The sequence below is a fragment of the Acartia tonsa genome, chromosome 12, assembly GCF_053477335.1.
Source record: "Acartia tonsa isolate MP-2025a chromosome 12, ASM5347733v1, whole genome shotgun sequence".
NCBI classification, from domain to species: Eukaryota; Metazoa; Arthropoda; class Copepoda; order Calanoida; family Acartiidae; genus Acartia; species Acartia tonsa.
The window spans coordinates 8,154,507-8,171,130 of record NC_137271.1 but is presented as its reverse complement, the minus strand read 5'-3'; the positions used below and the strand labels follow the sequence as shown (position 1 = coordinate 8,171,130).

Here is a 16,624-nt window from a genome sequence, read left to right as displayed (position 1 = left end):
AAGCCTCAAGTGGCACTTTAAATGTTTAATTTTTTTTGTGGCGTTCAAGTTTCTACGATATGTTGCGTAAGAGTCTTGCAATGCTACGTAGGAGTCTCTATATTTAAAATAAAAATTTCGATTTACTATTATTTCTCTTGGGAGGGTGGTGGTACCCTCCCCCATTTAGTTATAAACCTTCCCGGGACCTATGAGAAGCTACCCTGTTAATGAGAACCCGATCGGTTCAGCGGTTAGCGTGATCCTTTGATACAAACAAACACACAGACATCCTGTTACTTTAGTATAATTATATATTCATTAAATCCATGCTAAAGGAAAGCTTGTTTAGTCAACAAATGCCTGCCTTCTTCAACCCTCCCCTATTTTTATTTAAAAGCGGGTTTCCAGGCCATTTTTCTGGTAAACCTACTACCATCAAACAATCAATTTTACTGATCCATTATTGAGTTTATTTAGAATATTTATACTACCCCCCCCCCACTCCTCTCTCTCTTTCCCTGTCCCTCTCTAGATAATTTTAGGTATAAGGAATTTGGCGCGATAATTGCTGACAACATATCTCTTACAATTATGAAGACAGACTGAATCTAAATGTTTAAATTGCTTTATATTTATATACTTCTCCATGTCCATCTCTGCCTACTCCCTCCCCCTCTCATGCCTCTTCTTACCTCAGCTGTGGTCTACATGGTTTCATTGTCCTTACTGGAACTTGCGGCGCTTCTCGTGGTAAAAAAACTCCCCCCCCTTATTTTTTAGTTTCTTCAAAATTAAGGGGGGGGTTAAAAACTACCCCCCCTTATTTTCGATTTTGTTCAAAATTAAGGGGGGGGGGGGTTAAAAACTACCCCCCCTTATTTTTGATATTTTTCGAAATCAAGCGGGGGGGGGGGTTTTCGGTGCTCCATTCACCACATGTAAGCAAGTACCAATTCTGATAACTATAAGTGGGGTAAAATTGCTTTCAAAAAAGTTCTCATAAAAAAAACTGTATATATAAATATATGTCCGTTTGACTTTAAATGGTATGATCACATATCTTTAAATGATCATTCTGCAATATTCAGAATCTGCCAAAGCCAAAGTTGCATTGTTAGTGAAGATTTTTTCTTTGCAATATATTTCGTTATCATGCAGCAGTAGTTAATAATTCAAATGTTATGTGAAGATAAGGAAGAATTTGCTCTTTTTGATAAAACAAAAATTGTAAAAGGGGTAAAAACACCAATCGAAAATAAAGGAGGTTATGACAGAGTCTTTATTCTGGTAGCAAACAAAACTTGATTTGATCCAATTATTTTCATTTTACTAACCTTGGAAAACTGACTATAATATAACATGATTAAAATTAACCTGAACGTAGAAATGTCTGCCACCAATAAGCTGTACAGGAGTGGATAGAAGGAATAATAACAGATTCTCCAACGATAATCCTAAATTTTTACGATTGATAGAATTTCCAAATAAAAGTAAAAAGGAGGGAAGGGACATTGGGCTGTTTATCACACTAGTCCCAAAGTTTGAAAATAGGGTTTTCTTATTTCTAGGCTTAACAACTTTGGAAACTTTTATTGAATTTTGGTTGGTTCGTTCATCAACCATTAATGGAAATCTACAGATCGGGTAATTTTGTGTATCATCATTGGGAATTATTGAACGAATCATGCACGAAATGATAAACAGAAATGCCTTTAGACACAGCTATTATTGAGATCCTAAGTAATAGGAGAATCCCAAATGATGATAAACAAAATTGATCCTTCTGTAAATCAAAATTATTGGTTGTAATATATTTACTAGTTAAAATTTAATAAAAGTACCCAAATTTTTTAGACAATGAATAAAATAACTTGGATTTAAACTTTATGAATCATATTATAATCAGGGAAAGGATAATGTGATTCTGACAAACAATTCTAAGTGAAAAATTCACCTAAACCCCCTTCCTTTTTTCCCCTTCTTACCCACTTCCCTTTCAGTTACACAATAAATCAAGGTTTACTCCAACTTTACTCCAACAAAATATTTAGGCAATTTCAAATGGAATTAGTTGGCTGAAAAACAGCCCCTGTACTAATGTAATTTACAGTCCAATGTCTCTTTCCTTCCCGGAAAAAAATGAATCAAATATAAATAGCTTCAAGACTATCCCCTACCTCTTATATTATATTTTACCTGGTAGAAGGCAACATTCCATATTGTGAGAGATCATAAAATACAGCATCACTAAAAAAAAAACAATAAATAGAAAAAAATCACGAAACCTTTTAAATTTGTCAAATGATTGTTTAATACAACTATATGTAAAACTGGCGGCTACGCCCCTTCAGTGTATAGGAGAACCAAATTGATCCAGTGAAATCTTTAGGAACATACACACAGATTGACATCCTTTTATAAAAGGAATGTATTATGTATATTAGACAAATTTATGTTTTTTTTTGTAAAACTTGTTACAGTTTTTACAACCCAACTAGTTTCTTGTCAAACAGAAATAAATATAAATTGGTATCATAACAATGTTCTTTTTATATTTTCGTTTTTGTTGAGAAATAGTTGACTAGTTTCTGTCTCAGTCTATTAATTAGAAAATTATAAGGCATGATTCGTTAACACTACAAAAAGAACTACTAAAGAAAATTTTGGAATCTAGTTAACAAAAAGAACAATTACCTATCATACAGGGAAGACCAAATACCAGAGAAATAAGGAAAGATGTTCTCCATTTTGTAATATCTTCTGAATGATCAGGAAGACCTTTTTCTGCATTTCTGAAAAAAATATTGCTTTTTTATATAAAAAATCGATAATAACATATCATTTGAAGAAAAAATGATATATTTAAGAAAAATAACCAGAAAAACCCTTTGAAATAAAAAGTCTATAAAATAAGTCTCTACAATAAACTAATGTAAATTGAGGAAAAATTTGTTTTTAAATAGATTATAGCAAAGTGAACTCTGTAGCGGGCTAAAATAACTTTCTCCCCCATCCCCCCTCCTTACCGCATCCCTTCATTTCCTACAGCCCTTACCAATAAATGCGAGGTTATATTGCAACCTAGTTTGACGACAATTTTCTCCTGTTGTAATATCCACTTATATTTTACATCCATCATTATAGCAAACCATCATACAACAAAAATTTAAATTTTCATACCGTTCGCTATACCATGGTGTTGGCTACATTAACTATCAGTATTAATTTTTCCTGCTAATGTTTAAATTATTTACTTTTATTAGTTTACCTATTTGTGACTTTAGCTTCAAAGCCTAGGTTTTCTATGGCACTGATAACATCACGTACACCTACAAAGTACAAAAGTACAGAAATCAAATCTAAAATAATTTAGGTTTTTCTCAGCTCCTAGAACATTTTTTGAGACTGCACCCATAGCATTTATGAAATAGGGCAGTAAATTTAGCCTACAAACACCCAAAACACCAAAAAAAAACACAAATTTAGAATGAAATATCTTTAAACTATTCCGGGACTTTTTTGAAGCAAACCAAATGTAGAGAACTTGACGGAAAAAGAAAAACCTTACTATTTTCTATGATAGGATATATTATTCTGTAGCTAATCTAGTTGACAGTCGTTGTAAAGACTTTAACGCGGGCATAGACAGACATATTTATAATACAAAGTAGTACGATGTCTCTCTGTCTGTCTGTCTGTCCGTCCATCCGTCCGTCCGTCTGAAGCTTAAGATCTCGGTAACCACTGAACCGATCGGATTCTACTCTTAAGGGTATATACCTATTGGTCCTGTGGTGGTTTTAAGCTATTTTCTTGGGGGGTGGGACACCCCCAACCCCGCATAGACAGACATATATAATACAAAGTAGAACGATGTCTGTCTGTTTGTTTGTCAAATTGTCTCTCTGTTTGTTTGTAGCGAAGGATCTCGCAAACCGCTGAACCGATCGGGTTCTCCTTAACAGGGTAGCTTCTCATAGGTCCCGGGAAGGTTTATAACTATTTTCTTGGTGGTGTGGGACGCCCCCAACCCCCCCCCCCGAAAAAAAATAAAAATTTCTTTTTAAAACTAAAATTAAAATAGTGGGGTCGACTACCCCCCTCCAAAAAAAAAATTTCTCCCCCCCCCAAATTTAAAAAAAAAAATCCTTTAAATCTAAAATACAAAAAATTGGTTTGATCAAACATCTTGGGGCAAAGCCCCTAGAGGCCAGGGGCGAATCCGCTAGTACGCCTTAAAGGATTACAAATATAACAAGGATGACAACATTAATAAGTTTCGACGTACAAAAAATCACGGAATCTCAATCAACAAACAGACAGAGTGAGCTATAGAGGAAATATGTTAAATTGTCATTTCAAAATGAAAGAGAGAAAATATTGAAATCACAAAAACTTTAAAGAATAAGGTTTATTTATGTCTTTAGAAGCATGACCGACAGACTAATAAACAAAACAATGTATAGACTAGATTTTTCTATTTCAACTAAGCTAAAAATGTCAGCTGTCACATTTCCCCCATAACGTACTAACTTACGGACAGACAAAGTGATTTCTAGAGTAGCTTTGCTACTAAAAAAAACTCCTTACCCAAAACATCAGGGTTGAATTTTATTTTTCCTTTCTCAGTTGTTAAAGCTACTTGGACAGCTTGTATACCTAAAATATAAAAAAATATTAAATTAGAGAGTTCGCATCTTCAAAAAAAATTAATTAAAGACCTTAAAAGTATAAATTACATTTCTATAATAAAGGAAGAGGGGCATTATAATGTAAATAAACCTCTACCGAAAGTTTTCTAAACACCTTTTGTCATTTGTTATTCTATAAATGTTTTATATTTGTGATTTTGGAGGGTAAAAAACTATTTTACCTTCTTTTTTGCTCATACTGGATTCAATAAGATGTACACATGAACTACACGTCATTCCTAAAACAATAAGGACGTGTTTTACAAATTTAGGAAAAGCTTTGTTGATATTTTCTATGCAGGCTGAGTAGTATATTTATGCAATCACCTTACCTTATATTTGAAATAAATTAAACTTAAAGAGGGTTAGAATATACTGGTTATTGGGTAGCCCTGCAAGGGTTAGGTCCCTCGAAGGGGTAAGGCATAACGACTATACTACCTTACCCCTTTATTTTCAATTTATCTCATAAATAAGAGGTGAGTTGCGATTAGTGTTTGATTTGTACTTTTAGGAAAAGCATCCAAACTGCCTAAATATAAATAATGATAGACAAGAATTTTTATTGGTTATAGGTTCATTGCCTTACTAATTATCAACAACCAGGAATAAAGATATAAACTAGGGTATTTCATTTTTCATCAACATCAAAATACTTTTTTTTTTACTAGTTTGGATAGGTATTGGTATGGTTTTTATATCCACTAAGATCTCACAAACCACTGAACAGATTTAGCTTTAAGTATTTACTATTTTACAAAGCCGTGGGATAGATTTAGGCTATTTTCTTTATCCCCCTTCCAATATAAAGCCCATTGATGAGGTCAATAATTAAAGGCCATGGATGAATGATAGTTATTTTTTGGCTTCATATTAAACTACCTGTATAATTTTAATTTCCCACTGAGTTCCTTTTTCCTATAGCTCTGATATTGCATGGAATGACTAAAAGATGTGAAATTGTTGATAATAGTCACGTATCACACAGGCATTTAGGGATTACCAAAGATAGTAAATCATACTGGTATCCAAAGTTCTATAAACACGTGTTCTACTTTATTGGACTTTTAACAGTTATAAATCTATCTCAACCATAACATTTATAAATTAGTAACTACTGCTGCTTCATAACGAAATATATTTCAAAGAAAAAAATCTTCATTATCAATCGCATCTTTTAGTAAAGTGAATCAAGCAAGTATAGCTTGGTCAGTTTACTTTATTGGTATTATATCTTTAATTAATCTTAATTTGTTACAAACAAAAGAACACTGGGTAATAAATTATTCTTTTTTGCGATTTTCATACGTTAAACTTTGCCCATTGTAGATTATTTTAAATTATGGGATTTATACTAGTTTAAGCATCATTGGTCTCTTCCCCCCTGAATATCAAATAATAAGTCGTTTTCCTCATTAGTAATTGATAATTTACAGGGCAGAGAGAGATGATATTTACACTGGTACCCAAAGTTTTATAACCACTCTATCTTATTTGTTGGATTAAAAGTTTGGGTACTTTCTATTGAATATTGATTACTTGGTTCCAAACTAGAAGTGTCTAGAATTTTTAACCACTAATTTTAATCCACCAAAGAAGTAATATTGTTTGTCATCATTGAGGATGTATAACAATTTATCATCCATTATCTAATCCCTCAAGATACATTAGGGTAACACAGTTAAGTTTTGATTTGTATACCTTTTATAACTAAACTTTTATCTTAAATATCTGATTTAAAAAATGGTGATTCCTAGTACGAGACACAAAATTGTAAATGCATATAATCTCTATAATAAAATCTCTCAACAATTTCTACACAAGCTTGACAAGAGTAATAAGTAGATGCTAAGTTGCCTTGGAAGTAAATGAAAATTTTGGCCATCTATTTTCAATAAAAGCTAAACAGCAAAATGTAGTCTAAGATTTTAATTATGTTTTTTTTTCAACATTAAAAATGCATTTACTAATTAATTTTCAAAGTATGTTTTCTCGATTGTATAATCTGTTAAACATTAAAGTGTTATTTTCACATTAAAAACAAAATAAAATGTACATTTAATTAATGCTTCTTATTGATCATGTTATCGTTAGCAGTATATAACTATTATAAGAAGGTTATTGGACGATAACTTTAACTAAAATGAAGCTGGGATGTAATGGATATTGTAATTGAAGAATAGTTCTTAATACTTCTTAGTGGGCTATCCCAAAGAGAGAGAGGGGACAATGGACTGTTTATTACACTAGTCCCCAAAGTTTTATAATAACGTTTTCTTATTCCTTGGTTTATCGACCATTGTCTTATCCCTTTAGATTTCTTGGGTTAACCTTTCAAATTCATGTATCAATGCAATAGCATAATTTCCATGGTTTTTGTCGACTTTCAAAACAGACAAAGACTAAAATTTCATGCCATTTTGGAGATTGGAACAGAAAGTGTTAAAGAATTAATGTGACGAATTTAACCATAATTGTACCATTTTCAACAGAAAATTAACAATACACTTTGACTAGGTAATGATTTAAGATGCATTATCCAATTCTCCCTGTATGCTTTTATGGGCGTAATTTATGATGAGGAGTAAAGAGGGCAACGTAAGATAAATTAATCTACTTTAAATCTTACCCAAATGTTAACAAGCTACCATATGTATAATATTAGCGGCTATGGCCGTAGAGGCCTCTAAAGGAACGTAAAATGTTGTCTTTTAAATTTATATCAAGATCAGCTGTTTACGTAGAAACATGATTTTTGTGCGATTTCTATTGCGAGGGTGGTTGTACCCTCCTCCAAAATAGTTATAAACTTGCTCAGGACATATGAGAAGCTAAAGCGTATCGGTTCAGCGGTTAGCGAGATTACAAAGAGACAAAAAGATAATATTACTTTAGCATAAGAAAAATTTTCAATAATCATAAGATAAAGTTAACTAAAAACAACAAATCTGTAGTAGAGAAGTATAAACAGACAACTACCTCCCAATTTCTTTTTCAATGACCTTTTTCGTCTGCTTCTAAATTATTTTTGCCACTTGGCTGTGTAAATATAAGCTACACCATTGGTTGATTTTCAATGACCAAATAGAAAGGTTGCACATGGTTGATGCGATGGGGAGCTACAGTTATTTAACCCTTTCTCCAACTAGTGTTTTACTCTAATCTAAAAACAGTTGAATTTCTTAGGATAAAGCAGTGCTTGGTGAATATGTATTCTCCCAAAATTGTCACTGGTAGCATGGTATTGAAACATATGTGACTAAATATAAACAAAAATTAACTTCTGTTAGAAATTCCATTGGTGATCTAAAGAGGGTAATCAATCTATTTGTTTAACTCAGATTATTGCGTTTGAATAACTATCTAGGGTGTTAAATCTATTGGTCTAACGTGGATTATTGTGTCTGAATAAATATCAAGGGTATAAATCTATTGGTTTAACATGGATTATTGTGTTTGAATAACCATCTAGGGTGTTAAATCTATTGGTTTAACATGGATTATTGTGTTTGAATAACCATCTAGGGTATAAATCTATTGGTCTAACATGGATTATTGTGTTTGAATATATTTCTAGGGTATAAATTTATTGGTTTAACGTGGATTATTGTGTCTGAATAAACATCTAGGGTATAAATCTATTGGTCTAACATGGGTTATTGTGTCTGAATAAACATCTAGGGTATAAATCTATTGGTTTAACATGGTTTATTGTGTTTGAATAACCATCTAGGGTATAAATCTATTGGTTTAACCTTTAATAGTAAGCTCCACGGCGCCTTGGCTTGTTTCACATTCTAATATCTGAGTGGGGAAACCTGAAGCATATAGAATAGTATATGAAAGAAACAAGGACTGTCATTTTCATATAAAAAGTTCTATGTAGGTAAAAATTAGTCTATGGATTGTCAGTAATGTCTGCAAGAAACTCGGTATTATCCTCTTAGGATTTTTTTTATTTTGAAAATTTGAGTGTCAAAACGTTTCAATCACTAATTATAATCAACATAAGGGTTAACCTTGTGTATCATTATTGAGGCTGTACATCATTTTATCAGACATTGCCTTATCTCTTTAGATCTCTGAAAAATACCACATAATTTAAATTTACCTAGAGTATTTATGGCATCAGAAATTGCTTTAGGTAGGACGACAGCTGGGTCATATTTCACCTCTGCTTTACAGGATAGCAGCGCCACTACTATGCTCTCAACTCCATCTAGCAACATAAATCCTTATGATAAAGTAAAAGGTTCTCTGTAACAAAGGATCTCGCTGACTGCTGAACCAGTATGGTCTTTCTTTACATGGTAATGCATAAACTTAGTCTTGTAATTTTTTCATATACGGATCTATAGACAACTGTTTATAAAAATAATTTAAATAGAATTTAAATTTTACAGCTCAACATTGAGATACGAAATTCGTTTTAAAACTAGTTTGACAGACAGACAGACAAACATACATCAACCTTACATATACTTACCCATTTTCTTGATATGAGATTCAATGGAGTCAACGCAGCTAGCACATGTCATACCCTAAACAATAAAAAATTTGAATATCTAAAAAATTTCTTCATCTATTTTTTGAAATCTCAATATATGTAGGTAAAAGAATTCAAGTTGTGAAATATTCTGATTTTGCTACTAAAGATATCCACACAAAAATACAAATATAAAGTAGTAAGGTTTTTTTTTCTCTGTAGCTACACATCACGTAAAATTATGGTTTGAAAGACTTGGAACCTAGTAATAGTGTCTAACTTTTTATCTTTGTGACGTATCAAAAATCGAAGGATAAGAGGGGAGGTGGGAAAGGAAACCCCTAGATGGATTTTTGTTACGTCACAAAGATAAAAAGTTAGACACGATTACTAGGTTCAAAGGCTTGTAAGAGCTCTATAAAAGTATTGTGTTGGTTTTAGGCTATTTCCATAATATCCCCCAATCTATCTCCATCCCTCTCCCCTTGAGGGTAAGGACGAAACAACTAGTAAGCTGTTATTTTATGTTGGGTGATATAAAATTCTCAACGGGGACAAATCAACTTTTTTTGGCTTTAACGACATAATAACAGCCGTCTAGCATAAATAGAAGCCAAGAATTTCCCCCAAAATGTCTCAGATAGATGGACAGACAAACAGAAATTATTTCGAATTATGGAGTGGCTTCGCTACTAAAAACTTACGTTAATTCTGAAAAACGCTGTGTAGATAGTATTGTTATTATTGACTTTGTTGTTGTCAGACCCTGGCTTGTTATATTCTATTACAGAACTCTTTCTAGCCTTTACACTCACAACTAAATAGATAGATTAATAGATAGACCTTTTTAGTCTGCTAGCAAATTGCTTGCTGCTTTTTTTAGCAACTTGGCTGTGTTAATATTCCCGACGCTATTCGTTGATTTTCAAAGAAACAATTGAAGGTCGACATGAGGTCATTGGGAAGAGAACATACAGTTAATTAACCACTTATCCCTCTAGAATGTATATCGATTATTCTTTCATTGTCTTATCCCTTAAGATCCCTTTAGAAACGTCTTTAGTCATATGTCTCTTTTTACGACGAAATCCGAAACCAAACGCGTATCCATTAACGATTGTAGGCTTACCTTTAGTTGGTTGATTTTCAGTGTCTGTTTGCACGTCCTCCTCTATAATCACTTCGTCTATCATCTCAATAACAAAGCCAGGGACAGGCAGGGATGCTGGAAAATTTTTAAAAAAATTTGGTATACAGGAATGTAAGGATAGGAAAAAAATGTATCCTTCAATTACATTGACAAAGGAAATTAAACTTATTAAAGTAAAAATAATGGGGGAAAAGATTGAACACAATTCTTTGAACAAACGTGATTTATTCTTTTTTAAGCTACATTTTGTGGGGCAGAATCATTTACATTCAATTGTATTCTTTAGTTCACTTTTCTAATGGTGGCCACATCTAGATACTACTATAGAATATATACACAGAAAAATGTTATTAATATATGTATTTTTAAAACTTGTGGCTGCCGCTCTAGTACCTAGAGTCTCTGTATTGGAAGTTTAAATTATAGCTTAAAACAATTCCAAGTCTTAAATATAATATTAGAATAGCATAACACCATGCTGGGACCTATGTGAAGCTTCCCTAGAATTGATAACTTAATTAGTTCAGTAGTTATTGAAATCCTAAGTTTCAGACAGAAATTCCTTATTACTTTATACAGGATGTTATCGGTTTCAAAGCCATACTAGAAAAAAAAATTACTACCTGTAAACTTTGGATTGATGTTATTGATAAACTGAACAAAATCCTCCAGCTGAAGTTTATCTCCATCAAACTCAATAATGGCCTCTTTCTCATCTAAAAAATGAATTTAAATCATAAATTTGAAGGGATACGACTTTTGAACCCCCTCCCCCTAACATGCTTCTAGCACCTAGGGAGAACAATCTTAGCAAAGATCCACTATAAATTACCCTAAGCTGACAGACAATTACAATTACAATGAGGTTATTGACACCCTGCTACCGCACGCTTTTGCTTCAAATTTTATTGTTACACAGAGCTGGATCTTTAAATCATTTTAGTGGTGAGCCAGATCGGGGTGAGCCGAATTTCAGTCAAGCACAGCGCGGCATTTCATTAAATACTGTGCTTTCATTGGTGGAAAGTTGGCTTACCCCGATCTGGCTCACCACTAAAATGATTTAAAGATCCATCTCAGGTATCCAAAAGGTTAAGGCAATGACATATTTGTACATACCCAATGATGATACACACACAAATGCCCCTCCTATAGATTTCAATCAGTGCCAACCAATCAAATTCAATAGAAGTCCCCATAGCTGTTAAGACAACGAATAAGAAAACGTTATTATAATACTTTGGGGACTAGTGTAATAAATAGTCCAATGTCCCCTCCCTCCCTGATTATTACCTAAGCTGACTTCACAGTTGAAAACTCCTGGAATTTTGTTGACTTTTTCAGCTATGTTTCTCTCACAGGAGTGACATGTCATTCCATCTGGTTTGTTTATTTTTTATACAATTTTAATTATTAGAAGTAAAGCTTTTACATAATTAGAGCCAGTCAGTACTTCTATAGCAGTTAGAGTGTTTATTTAGTTATGTTGATTCCTGTAACAGATAGGTATAATTTAGAAAACGTAACAACTCTATAATCAATATCAGAAATTCCGTATATCCATTTTAACATGATGATTTTTTATCTCTTATTTTAGATAATTATCCTATTCATTTGATCATCAAGTCTCTAAATGTCAGTTTGTCCATGTGAAGCCTGTTCAAAGCGTCAAACTTGTTGATTTGATGTAAATAATAATCTAATAGAGTACAAAATTAATTTACTATTGTATGAATTCCTATGAGGACAGTTCCAAGTTCTGCGATTAATCTTGCCGTAAATTTCTGCCCAACCTAAGTAAAAACAACAATAATGATGTTATATTTTACATCAATTAATGTTTATTGTATTTACCTTATTAATAAACTAAATTTCCCTTCTTTTGATTATATTATTCTTACTTCCTTTCATTTCAATTATATAATTAGCTTATGATTGCAGAATTACTTATTTAAAAAACAAGGATGACAACATCCATAAAAGCGAAGCACTGAAACGGTAGGACAAACGGACATTAACACCTGTATAGTATCTGAACTGAATAATCAGAATTTAAAAGTATAAGAGTCGAAGCAAAATTGTAAATAAATTTGTTGAAAAACTGCTTGAAGCAGGATAATGTTTATAGACATACTTACATTTTTGGACTTGATTATAGAGTTGCTTCGCTTATGATATTGTTTTTTGGTGTTCCAGAAATCAATATATCAAAAATCAGATCAAACGGATAATTAGAACACTTGAAAATTTTTTGTTAAAAAAGTAGAAAAATCAACATGTTTAAAATGGACGTACGGACATTCTGGTAATGATTATAGAGTTGTTACGCTTTCTAAATCATACCCAACTACTACAGGAATCATCATGCAAAGTTTGAAATCGATAGGACAATTCTAACATGCCTAAATTAACGAATAAAAGCTATCTATCTCGGACGGACGTACGGACGGACGTACGGACCGACCCTAATTATAGAAATGCTTCGCTTTTAAACAAATTAATTATGAATAATACATTTTCCTATATAACATATCTTTTTCTGAGCTCGGCAGCCGTGCATCGGCTGCATGTAAGTCTCAGAGAAATCGGCATATTATAATCTTAAAATTCAGCTTGATGTTCAAACCTGTTCCGAAACAGACAATCCAACTTTTCAGATTCTTTTTTTTTGCACACAAGCGGGTTTAAATTTGAGGCTTATGCGTGGCTGCCGAGCCATGATCTTTTTTTATGATTCATATTTATTCTACATATCTTCATATCCCTCACTCAAAGTTGCGCAAAATATCTCAACACTTGATAAAGATAGTTTACCTGATCAATTAGTTCAGCTATCTGTACACTAGTCAGCTGTTTTCTGTTTATATTCAATATAACAAGTTATGAATCATTTATAAAAACAGACTAAATCAAAAAACATTTCCTAAAATTTAAATCTACTTTCCTCAGCCTTACAAAAATATAAATGAATCTGTATTTATTAGATATGAATATCAAGTAAGATCTTGTAAACAGCTGGATTATTTAGAAAGAGATTTCCTATAGCTCCTGGGCAACTTTTGGACTATTTATGGAATCAGAGTTTTAGTTCGAAATTGATGATATATGCCTGCCCCACCTACCCCCCCCCCCCCATAAAAAATTACAATAACCATATATTTTAAAATGAAAAAATTAGTTTTACAATATGGTGACATTTAAACATTTGGGTATATTTCGTGACATCGTCTCTGCCAGGGCTTTTATCTTGCGGGGCCAATTGCCTAACCATGCGGGGCAATCACCTAACCTAACCTAAAATAACCTATCAAAAGCTAAGTTGTGAAAATACGACGAAACGGCCCTTAAGAGGCTATGCCACGAAAGGGACAATAAACAAACATTATTTTTGTTTCAATGATTATTAAATTTAACTATTGAACATTCCTGTTAAAAACTGCAATAGCCTCTTTACGCTCCAAGCTGACCGAAATCTGCAGCAGGCCAGGAATATCGCTCATCTTTGTCTAATTTAAATAAGATTCATTATATCCAACTGTACAATATTGGCGAACCTTATATTTAAAGAAACACGGGATAATCCTATGGAAAACATACTGGCATTATAGTAGGTGTGTACCTCCTACAAAGTCCTAACTGTGCATGGTAATGAGTTTGCCTGTTTTCGGCTAATGTATTTCTCCTACTCTTGGAGGTGAGTCAGAAATTGACGCAGAAATAAATTACAAGTCAAAAATAAGTAAAGTGAGGAGAAAAGTTTAAACTAAAGAAACATCTTTGATAGTTATAATTTTAGTTGGGTAAAATAAACTAACATTTATTGATCTAAAATACAAAGTAGAACGATGTCTGTATGTCTGTCTGTTTGTACTGAAGGATCTCGCTTACCGCTGAACCGATCGGGTTCTTCTTTACAGGGTAGTTTTTCATAGGTCCCGGGAAGGTTTATAACTATTTTCTTGGGGGGTAGGACACCCCCAAACCCCTCCCCCAAAAAAAAGAAAATAGAGGATAGGGGCGAAGCCGCTAGTATATACATAAACTAATAATAATTATAATTGTAACACAAAACAAGAATTTTAAATTGTAACCGGGAATAATCTGCAGTGCTATCAACGTTACGCGCCTGACATTGCATTACAACATGCATTTACTCTACTTCAACTGTTTATTTATGACACATATTATACCTGGATGTAGTTGACACATTTTCCGCAAGTCATTCCGTCAATATGGACTCTGGCCATTGAGTAGCTGTGAGGCGCCATCTTGGATCCCAAGCTCTTCTAAATTACAATGGATATATTATTACTTCGATCTTACACCAGATTTTCATGTTCTCTAAAAATGTGAAACACGCAAAGGGCTAAAATAATATTTCTTCCTTTAACTCATCCCTTTTCAATTGCAGACATTGACATTGACATACCTCATCCCTTCCCCTCACACTGGATGAACGAACTGACCAAAAAATGAGTTCCATATTAGAAAACTAAATTGACGATGCATATACATCGTTTTATTCCCCAATAACAATGTTTTAGAATGCAGTGTTGTATTCCAAGAATAATAATTGTTCATTTTTCAATATGTGCCATATGGAGTAGCTATAAAACGCCATTTTGGATTTTTGAATCTTCAAAATGTCATCAGAAAACACAGTGTAGAAAATGGTAATAGTACACCGATTTTCAAAATCATTATACATACATTTGCATGGATTATTTTTTACCTGAAGGTCTTTTCTGGAAGGGTACTTCTGCTGGATGAAGGCTTTGATGATATCAGGATTTAACTTGTTGATTTCATCTAAAATAAAAAGGGTGAAATGATTACATCAAGGTTTTATGGTGAAAAGTTTGAGCTCAACCAGATTAATATTTAGAAGTTTTACAAACAAAATAAACAGTTTATTTTACTGAAATGTACAAAAAATAGATTTAAAGACAAATTATAAAATCAAGTTTAAGAAGCAGTATTTTAGTGGTTATTCAAATATATACAATATCCCAAAGCCGATAAAGAAGAAATGGCATTAGTGATTGATCTATATTAATGATAAGATGGTTTAGATCACACTTAATTTCTGTGTTTCGCTACTTTTCATTATAGTAATAAATGAGCTTTAAGTTTGTTACAAGTTCTTTGAAATAAAATGAAAACTTGCCTTATCCCACATAAAGACATAATTTTAAAAGCAGAGATCTATAGATTTAAAAAATTGCTAAGGTTGATTTCCCGCAGGCTTATAGGCGACTGCCGCGCGGCTTGATGTCTATCTGTCTGAAGCTTAAGATTTCGGTAACCGCTGCACCGTTTGTGTCATAGAATAAACCTACTGGTGGTGTTAAGCTATTTTCTTGGAGGGGTTGCCGTAGCCAATAGAGGCTAGTATACTATTAAACAGATTGGATGTCCAAATACACACGCTGACTTTCTTTAATTTAACCCATTTCTTAAAATTCTAGTTTTAAAACATTATTTCAATTCACAAAAATTCATAAAGGCATATTCTTTTTAACATTTTAAAATATACTGAATAGTTTACTTTATTCTTTCCAGGTGTTTTAAGAGCACAGCTGCTCTATAACTAAGGTCAGCCAATCTGTGCGTACGGCTGTATTACCGCGTTAGTAATACAAACATTGTATTATACAGTTTTTCTATTGTTGGAAAATCTAATTTCATTGGCATTTTTACAGCTTTTAAAGTTTGCTTTCTTTTTCTTCACTTTAGAAGCAGCTTAAAGTGCCTACAAAATATGACTGTAATTAGTAATTTTTCATTATATGACGTAATTTTTTTATAAGCACTGTAAGCTACTTTCTCATTACCTTTTAAAACAAAACAAAAAATATTACGTAAAAAGCAAAGCTTAGCTACTTATGGATGGACAAAATTGTTCTTGTTTCAATCGCTTTAATAACGCTTCCTGTCGTTCATATAATGTATCAAGCATATTAATGTCCATCCTTAACAAAAGAAACAGGATGTTTATATGTACCGAAATAACTGCTGGACATAAATGGCTGTCAGTGCAGCTTCTTAAAGGCCCAAGGAAGGTATATAACCCTCCCGAAGAAATCGCACTTAGAAACCCCCTATAACAGTTAGAATATTTTTACTATTTGAACTTTTTAATGATGTCATTAACCTCCTCCTTCCCCCTCAACCCCCACCACCTCTTTTCCCTAGAGTCATAAAGGGGAGCAGAGGACAATTATGCCCATAAGTAGCATAAAAAAGCATCCAAGGAACACTCTAAACGTCAATCATATTAAATACACAACACAAGCAAACAGGGGTAATTTATAC

The 16,624-nt window shown here is 32.8% G+C and overlaps 1 protein-coding gene across 3 annotated transcripts in view; it reads right to left on the bottom strand.

Moving 5' to 3' along the window:
* Window positions 1-16,624, bottom strand: part of LOC145334141 (copper-transporting ATPase 1-like) — a 96,499-nt gene that overhangs the window by 66,732 nt on the left and 13,143 nt on the right. For 2 of the 3 annotated variants that reach the window (XM_080179443.1, XM_080179445.1), the window contains 18 exons: window positions 15,042-15,118; window positions 14,500-14,595; window positions 13,741-13,815; window positions 13,124-13,171; window positions 12,050-12,102; window positions 11,603-11,691; window positions 10,933-11,025; window positions 10,289-10,384; window positions 9,864-9,976; window positions 9,160-9,214; window positions 8,785-8,892; window positions 8,429-8,491; window positions 4,856-4,912; window positions 4,573-4,641; window positions 3,251-3,311; window positions 2,677-2,774; window positions 2,179-2,229; window positions 1,357-1,436 (listed from right to left, as the gene is read on the bottom strand). In XM_080179443.1, the coding sequence (XP_080035569.1) occupies window positions 1,357-1,436; window positions 2,179-2,229; window positions 2,677-2,774; window positions 3,251-3,311; window positions 4,573-4,641; window positions 4,856-4,912; window positions 8,429-8,491; window positions 8,785-8,892; window positions 9,160-9,214; window positions 9,864-9,976; window positions 10,289-10,384; window positions 10,933-11,025; window positions 11,603-11,691; window positions 12,050-12,102; window positions 13,124-13,171; window positions 13,741-13,815; window positions 14,500-14,595; window positions 15,042-15,118 (1,382 nt within the window). Of the gene's footprint in view, window positions 1-1,356; window positions 1,437-2,178; window positions 2,230-2,676; window positions 2,775-3,250; window positions 3,312-4,572; window positions 4,642-4,855; window positions 4,913-8,428; window positions 8,492-8,784; window positions 8,893-9,159; window positions 9,215-9,863; window positions 9,977-10,288; window positions 10,385-10,932; window positions 11,026-11,602; window positions 11,692-12,049; window positions 12,103-13,123; window positions 13,172-13,734; window positions 13,816-14,499; window positions 14,596-15,041; window positions 15,119-16,624 lie in introns of all 3 variants that reach the window. The other variant, XM_080179444.1, reaches the window with a different exon arrangement.